Source organism: Carlito syrichta, unplaced genomic scaffold (genome assembly GCF_000164805.1).
Source record: "Carlito syrichta isolate Samal-C Ts95f unplaced genomic scaffold, Tarsius_syrichta-2.0.1 Scaffold306469, whole genome shotgun sequence".
NCBI classification, from domain to species: Eukaryota; Metazoa; Chordata; class Mammalia; order Primates; family Tarsiidae; genus Carlito; species Carlito syrichta.
The window spans coordinates 25,481-34,310 of NW_007250565.1; the positions used below are offsets into that span (position 1 = coordinate 25,481).

General features: G+C 48.6%; 1 protein-coding gene across 1 annotated transcript in view; it reads left to right on the plus strand.

The window, feature by feature from the left end:
- The window catches only part of AHNAK (AHNAK nucleoprotein), a 20,151-nt gene extending 13,365 nt beyond the window's left edge, over positions 1 to 6,786 (plus strand). The window contains 1 exon segment of the mRNA XM_021714989.1: positions 5 to 6,786. Coding sequence (XP_021570664.1) covers positions 5 to 5,950 — 5,946 coding nt within the window. The 3' untranslated portion in view covers positions 5,951 to 6,786.
- Positions 6,787 to 8,830: the final 2,044 nt, after the last annotated feature.

The window sequence follows — 8,830 nt, forward strand, 5'->3', positions numbered from 1 at the left end:
AAAGGTGGAAGGTGACATCAAAGTTCCTGAAGTGGATATTAAAGGCCCCAAAGTGGACATCGATGCTCCAGATGTGGACGTTCATGGCCCAGACTGGCACCTGAAGATGCCTAAGATAAAAATGCCCAAGTTCAGCATGCCTGGCTTCAAAGGAGAGGGCCCAGAAGTGGATGTGAATCTACCCAAGGCCGACGTTGACATCTCAGGACCCAAGGTGGACGTTGATGTTCCAGATGTGGATATTGAAGGTCCAGATGCGAAGTTGAAGGGCCCCAAGTTCAAGATGCCTGAGATGAACATCAAAGCCCCCAAGATCTCTATGCCTGATTTTGATTTGCACTTGAAAGGTCCTAAGGTAAAAGGAGATGTGGATTTGTCTCTGCCAAAGATGGAAGGTGATCTAAAAGCCCCTGAAGTTGACATTAAAGGCCCCAACGTGGACATTGACGCCCCTGATGTGGATGTTCATGGCCCAGACTGGCACCTGAAGATGCCAAAGGTGAAAATGCCCAAGTTCAGCATGCCTGGCTTCAAAGGAGAGGGCCCAGAAATGGATGTTAGTTTGCCCAAAGCTGACATTGATATCGCAGGACCCAAAGTGGGCATTGACGCTCCTGATGTTGACATTCATGGTCCAGAAGGGAAACTGAAGGGCCCCAAGTTTAAAATGCCTGACCTCCACCTCAGGGCACCCAAAATCTCCATGCCTGAAGTTGATCTGAATTTGAAAGGTCCAAAAGTGAAGGGTGATATGGATGTTTCTCTGCCTAAAATAGAAGGTGACCTCAAGGGCCCTGAAGTTGACATCAAGGGCCCCAGCATGGACATCCATGCCCCAGATGTGGACGTTCATGGCCCAGACTGGCACTTGAAGATGCCCAAGGTGAAAATGCCCAAGTTCAGCATGCCTGGCTTCAAAGGAGAGGGCCCAGAAGTGGATGTGAATCTGCCCAAGGCTGACATTGACATCTCAGGTCCCAAGGTGGACATTGATGTTCCAGATGTGAATATTGAAGGTCCAGATGCGAAGTTGAAGAGCCCCAAGTTCAAGATGCCTGAGATGAACATCAAAGCCCCCAAGATCTCCATGCCTGACTTTGATTTACACCTGAAAGGTCCCAAAATAAAGGGTGACGTGGATGTTTATCTTCCTAAAGTGGAAGGTGACTTAAAGGCCCCAGAAGTTGACATTAAGGACTTCAAAGTGGACATCAATGCCCCTGATGTGGACGTTCATGGCCCAGACTGGCACTTGAAGATGCCCAAGGTGAAAATGCCCAAGTTCAGCATGCCTGGCTTCAAAGGAGAGGGCCCAGAAGTGGATGTTACGCTCCCTAAAGGTGACATTGACATTTCTGGCCCCAAAGTCGACATTGATGCCCCTGATGTCAATATCGAAGGTCCAGATGCAAAATTGAGGAGCCCCAAGTTCAAGATGCCTGAGATGAATATTAGAGCTCCCAAGATTTCCATGCCTGACATTGACTTTAACTTGAAGGGTCCCAAAGTGAAGGGTGATGTGGACATCTCTCTGCCCAAAGTTGAAGGTGATCTCAAGGTCCCCAGTGTGGACATTGACACTCCTGATGTCAGTATTGAAGGACCAGAAGGAAAACTGAAGGGGCCCAAATTTAAGATGCCTGAGATGAACATCAAAACCCCCAAGATCTCCATGCCTGACTTTGACTTGCACCTGAAAGGTCCCAAAGTAAAGGGTGATGTGGACCTTTCCTTACCTAAGGTGGAAGGAGATCTGAAAGGGCCAGAGGTGGACGTAGAAGGTCCTGAAGGGAAATTCAAAGGTCCCAAATTTAAGATGCCTGATGTTCATTTCAAAACCCCACAAATCTCCATGAGTGACATTGATTTGAACTTGAAAGGACCTAAGATAAAAGGAGATTTGGATATGTCCAGTCCTAAACTAGAAGGAGATCTGAAAGGCCCTAAAGTGGATGTCAAAGGCCCCAAGCTGGACATAGACACTCCTGACATTGACATTCATGGCCCAGAAGGAAAACTGAAGGGCTCCAAGTTTAAAATGCCTGACCTACACCTCAAGGCACCCAAAATCTCCATGCCTGAGGTTGACCTGAATTTGAAAGGCCCGAAAGTGAAGGGTGATGTGGATGTTTCTCTGCCAAAAGTGGAGGGTGATCTCAAGAACCCTGAAGTTGACATTAAAGGTCCTAAGGTGGACATTGATGCCCCAGATGTGGACGTTCATGGCCCAGACTGGCACTTGAAGATGCCCAAGGTGAAAATGCCCAAGTTCAGCATGGCTGGCTTCAAAGGAGAGGGCCCAGAAGTGGATGTGAACCTGCCCAAGGCCGACATTGATGTCTCAGGACCCAAGGTGGATATTGATGTTCCAAATGTGAATATCGAAGGTCCAGATGCAAAACTGAAGGGCCCCAAGTTCAAGATGCCTGAGATAAACATTAAGGCTCCGAAGATTTCCATGCCCGATGTTGATCTGGATTTGAAAGGCCCCAAAGTGAAGGGTGACATGGATGTGTCTCTGCCAAAGGTGGAAGGTGACATCAAAGTTCCTGAAGTGGATATTAAAGGCCCCAAAGTGGACATTGATGCCCCAGATGTAGACGTTCATGGCCCAGACTGGCACTTGAAGATGCCCAAGGTGAAAATGCCCAAGTTCAGCATGCCTGGCTTCAAAGGAGAGGGACCAGAAGTGGATGTGAACCTGCCCAAGGCCGACATTGACATCTCAGGACCCAAGGTGGACATTGATGTTCCAGATGTGGATATTGAAGGTCCAGATGCGAAGTTGAAGGGCCCCAAGTTCAAGATGCCTGAGATAAATATCAAAGCGCCAAAGATCTCTATGCCTGATGTTGACCTGGATTTGAAAGGACCCAAAGTAAAAGGAGACTTTGATGTGTCTGTCCCTAAGATTGAAGGTGGTTTGAAAGGCCCAGAAGTAGACCTTAAAGGTCTGAGTCTGGATTTCGAAGGCCCTGGTGCCAAACTCAGCAGCCCGACTTTGAAGATGCCATCACTGGATATATCTACTCCTAAAATAACTGCTCCTGATGTTGATTTACATCTGAAGGCACCCAAAATTGGACTTTCTGGGCCAAAATTAGAAGGTGGCGAAGTGGACCTCAAGGGACCCAAAGTTGAAGCTCCAAGCTTAGATGTGCACATGGAGAGCCCAGATATTAACATTGAAGGGCCAGATGTTAAAATTCCCAAATTTAAGAAACCGAAGTTTGGATTTGGGACAAGAAGCCCCAAAGCTGACATCAAGTCACCATCACTAGATGTGACTATTCCTGAGGCAGAGCTGAACCTCGAGACTCCTGACATTAGTGTTGGTGGCAAGGGCAAGAAAAGTAAGTTTAAAATGCCTAAAATTCATATGAGTGGCCCTAAAATTAAGGCCAAAAAACAGGGATTTGATTTGAATGTTCCTGGCGGTGAAATTGACGCCCACCTCAAGGCTCCTGATGTAGATGTCAATGTCACGGGGCCAGATGCTGCACTCAAAGTCGACGTAAAATCCCCCAAAACCAAGAAGCCAATGTTTGGAAAAATGTACTTCCCGGATGTAGAATTTGATATCAAATCACCTAAATTTAAAGCTGAGGCCCCCCTCCCTAGCCCCAAAATGGAGGGTGAATTCCAGGCACCTGATCTGGATATTTCTTCGCCAGAGATTCATGTCGAAGGTCCTGACATCAAAGCGAAGGCTCCCAAGTTCAAGATGCCAGGTGTGGATGTTTCAGGGGCAAAAATAGAGGGTGACCTGAAAGGTCCAAAAGTGCAGGCCAACTTAGATGCACCTGCTGTCAACATTGAAGTCCCGGATGCTAAAGTCAAAGGACCATCTTTTGGCATTTCTGCCCCTCAAGTCTCCATCCCTGATGTGAACGTGAACTTGAAAGGACCAAAGATAAAGGGTGATGTCCCCAGTGTGGGACTGGAAGGACCAGACATAGATCTGCAAGGTCCAGAAGCAAAGATCAAGTTCCCCAAGTTTTCGATGCCTAAGATTGGCGTCCCTGGTGTAAAAATGGAGGGCGGGGGAGCTGAGCTTCCCTCTCTTGAAGGAGGCTTGAGCATACCAGATGTTAAACTTGAAGGGCCTGATGTCTCTCTAAAGGGGCCAGCAGTAGACTTGCCTTCAGTGAACCTCTCGATGCCAAAAGTTTCTGGGCCTGACCTTGACCTGAGCTTGAAAGGACCTAGTTTAAAGGGAGACCTGGATACATCTGTTCCCAGCATGAAGGTACATGCACCAGAGCTCGACCTCAAAGGTGTTAGTGGAAAGGTACAGGTTGGAGGAGACGGCGTGAAAGTGTCAGGGATTGATGCCACAACGCTTAACGTTGGAGCACCAGACGTGACACTGAGGGGACCAAGCCTGCAGGGAGACCTGGCTGTCTCTGGTGACATCAAATGCCCCAAAGTATCCGTAGGAGCTCCTGATCTAAGCTTGGAGGCATCTGAAGGTGGAATTAAACTTCCCAAAATGAAGCTTCCTCAGTTTGGCATTTCCACTCCAGGGTCTGACTTGGACATTAACATCAAGGGGCCACAAGTTGCTGGAGAACTAAAGGGGTCAGGCATGGATGTGAACTTGAAAGGGCCTCAGATCTCAGCACCAGATGTGAACTTAAACTTGGAAGGACCAAAAGTGAAAGGGAGCCTTGGGGCCACTGGTGAAATGAAAGGCCCCACTGTCACAGGAGGTCTTCCAGGCCTCAGCATTCAAGGCCTACAAGGGAACCTCCAAATGCCTGGAATTAAGTCCTCTGGATGTGATGTGAACCTGCCAGGCGTGAATGTGAAACTCCCAACAGGGCAGATTTCTGGTCCTGAAATCAAGGGCGAGCTGAAAAGTTCGGGAGTAGGTTTCCATGGGGCTGCTCCTGATATCAGCGTGAAGGGGCCCTCCTTCAATATGGCATCTCCTGAGTCAAATCTCGGCATCAGCTTGAAGGACCCGAAAATCAAAGGTGGTGTGGATGTCTCAGGGGGTGTCAGTGCCCCAGATGTCAGCCTGGGCAAGGGGCATATGAGTGTCAAAGGTTCCGGGGGTGAGTGGAAGGGACCCCAGTTCTCCTCTGCTCTCAACTTGGACTCGTCTCAGTTGGCTGGAGGCCTTCATTTCTCAGGACCAAAGGTGGAAGGAGGTGTGAAGGGAGGTCAGATTGGACTCCAAGCTCCTGGGCTAAGTGTGTCGGGGCCTCAAGTCCACTTGGAAAGCGAATCTGGAAAAGTAACATTCCCCAAGATGAAGATCCCCAAATTTACCTTCTCTGGCCGTGAGCTGGTTGGCAGAGAAGTGGGGGTGGATATTAACTTCCCGAAAGTGGAGGCCAACGTGCAGGCTGGTGCTGGAGAAGGCGAGTGGGAAGAGTCTGAAGTAAAGCTTAAAAAGTCCAAAATCAAAATGCCCAAGTTTAATTTTTCTAAAGCTAAAGGGAAAGGTGGCATCACGGGCTCACCAGAAGCATCCATTTCTGGGTCCAAAGGTGACCTGAAGAGTTCGAAGGCCAGCCTGGGCTCTCTGGAAGGAGAGGCAGAGGCCGAAACCTCTTCACCCAAAGGCAAGTTCTCCCTATTTAAAAGTAAGAAGCCACGGCACCGCTCAAATTCATTCAGTGATGAAAGGGAGCTCTCTGCACCTTCCACCCCCACAGGGACTTTGGAGTTTGAGGGTGGGGAAATGTCGCTGGAAGGTGGGAAAGCCAAAGGAAAACACGGGAAGCTGAAATTTGGTACCTTTGGTGGACTGGGGTCAAAGAGCAAAGGTCATTATGAGGTGACTGGAAGTGATGACGAGGCAGGCAAGTTACAGGGGAGTGGAGTGTCCCTGGCCTCTAAGAAGTCTCGACTGTCTTCCTCTTCTAGCAATGACAGTGGGACTAAAGTTGGTATCCAGCTTCCGGAGGTGGAGCTGGCAGTTTCCACCAAGAAAGAGTAGCAGGCCTTTGAATGTATGTACATACTATATATATATATATATAAAATAGAACATCAGCCCTGGGCGTGTTTGTATATAAACTCCAAAGAGAAACACGCCGACAGCCTCAGCAATAATGCAAAGATCTTGCCTCCCCCGGTGGCAAGAGCTGAAAAACCAAACTGCCTTTAGGCTCTGGAACTATCCACGTAGGTAAAGAGTTCCAAATTCGTCCAGCCCATGTGCAGAATCAACAGTATTTGCCTTAAGATTTCAGTTTTTTTGTTTTTGCATTGAACGCTGAGAGCTCCTGTTTACTAAGCAAGCTTTTGTGTTTATTATCCTCATTTTTACTGAACATTGTTAGTCTCGGGGTAACGGAAACCCACTTTTTCATTGTAATGACTTTTGGGGCTTTTGTTAGCAAGGGAGGGTGGGGTAATGAGCTGCGAGAGGGGGCTGGATCGCCCTTTCTCCTAAGATTGGATCTAGTCAAACAGCAAACACCCAAAGATGGCGTAGGGGAGTGGCAGTCAGGGAGTGTGGGTGTTTTTAGAGCTCCTAGTGTTGATTTTTCCCCCATGGGTGATGGTCCTGCCAGTGTGGTGCTGACGGTGAGGGAATTAGAATCTGTTTGCAAATCGTCCAACCCCACCAGCTCAACATGAGGGGTTTCCATTCTGTTTTGTAAGAAAAATGTTTTATTCATGGCTGCCATGTTCCTGATATTAGTTCTGACTTCTTTTAACAAATGTTATCATGATTAAGAAAATTTTCAGCACTTTAATGGCAAATTAATTGAGAATGTAAGAAAACTGATGCTGTACGAGGCAAATAAAGCTGTTTATTAACCCTGATGGCTTGTGCCTTTGCGTTCTGGGTTGGGGGAATGGAACCTGGGGAAACTGCTGACCTAGCCCTGACTATTCAGACTGGATCCACTTGGTGACATCGCTAGTTTCATCGGTGATTTTAAGGCAGTGACCTCTGCATAAGTAACATAGGTAACGAGAGGTGGTCTTTGGGTCTTGATTGTCACGGTGAGGCTGGCTGTACCATTGCTGAGAAATCAAGAGGAGGCTTGGCCCTGGGACCCACCTATCCCAGCTTTGCATTCTCAGCTGTGAATACACAACTTAGAAATGGCTTTAAGTAGGTAAAAGGATACAGATGTGAATGGATAAAAGGCAAACTGGAATGGTAGAAAGCGCTCTGCCTGTGAATCACAGGCTTGCCATCTCTTCCTAATTTGGCTGCAGGTTTGCTGGGTGGCCTCAAGTTACCTGCCCTCTCTCGGTCTCGGTTTCCTTTTTGAAATAAGGGTGCTGATCTCGTATAAGATATCTTTATGGTTCTTTCTGGTCCATTTTGGGGCTAAAAGTTATTAAAAAAAATCTCTTGACCAGAGTCCCCTTTTGCTTTCCATCTGTAGACAATACACACGGCGGGGTGGGGGGGGGATCGGGGGGCGGTTAGTCACTGGCTTTTCATGTCGGTCATTGTTGGGCAGAGCGATGTGCCTTTTAGGACCTAAACAAATGAACCAGTCTTGTCCGTCTTGCCATTCCCAGAGCTGCCACCTTTCGCACCTCTCTGGTTCCCCCCCAGAGCAGAGATAACAGCTCCCTACCCATCCAACCCCTAGTACCAGCTTGTTGGTGGGTTTCTGCACACTGCAATGGGATCTCTGGCCCAGTGTGGGCTCCACCTTCCTTGCTTGGATTTTGGACTTATGTTCCCCAGCTCCAGTCCCACCTCAGCCAGCAGGGTCTGTGCCCCAGGGATTTCAGAGTTCAAGGGCAGCTCTAGGTTTTGGAAAGAGATAGATTGGGAGAGAGGCCTCTGGTCTCCTACTTTTTTCTTCTTCTTCTTTTTTTGAGTCACAGTCTCACTCTGTTTCCCAAGCTGGAGTGCGGTGTTAAAATCACGACTCATCACAGCCTCAACTTCCTGGGCTCAGGTGAGCCTTCTGCCTTAGCCTCCCCGGTAGCTGGGACTACAGGCATATGCCACCATGCCCAGCTAATTTTTCTACCATTTTTGTAGGAGCAGGGTCTTGCTATGTTGTCTAGGCTGATTTCCAACTCCTGGCCTCAAGTGATTCTCTCACCTTAACCTCCCAAAGTGCTGGGATTATAGGTGTGAGCCATTATGCCTGGCTCCCTGCTGCTTTTCTTTAGATGACTAACTCACAGCTCCTTCTGTGAATTGGACAAGTTGCTTAATCTCTTTGAGCCTCAGTTTTCTCACCCATAAAATGGGGACAGCAGCATCCATAGGGCCAGAGAGTCTATTCGGGTATTTGGGTTATGTACTACACAAGGGCATGACATCTAAGTGTGCACCATTCAAGTCATAGCCAGATTCATGTATGGAGAGTATGAGGGTGGGAATGGAATCCTAGAGAGGTGGGCATAAACCCCTCCTCCACAGAAACCCCTTAGGCATTAGGCTGTATGCACTGCAGAGTGAGAGCATGCACATGTGCACCTGTGTGCTGCTGTCCTCTGTCCTACTGGGTCTGGGCATCCCTCCGGGGTGCTCCTTTCACTCAACCAGAGCTCAAAGCCCAACTCCTGTTCCTCTTTCAACTCTGAAGCTGACAGGGTGTGGGGTGTGACAGTGGGTATGCTGCCTGAGAGGAGTGGCCCTGGTCCTGGAGGGTGGGGCGAGTGGGTGACAGTTGCATGCACTTGTATACACAGCTAGGGAGGATGCCCATTGGGATGCTGGAGAGTTTTCCTGGGCAGAATTACCCAAGTTGTCTAATAATACATCGATTAAAAAAATTTTTGGCCGGGCATGGTGGCTCAGCCTGTAATCCCAGTACTTTGGGAGGCAGAGGCGAGAGGATTGCCTGAGCCTGCGGGTTCGAGACCAGCCTGGGCAACTTGGTGAGAC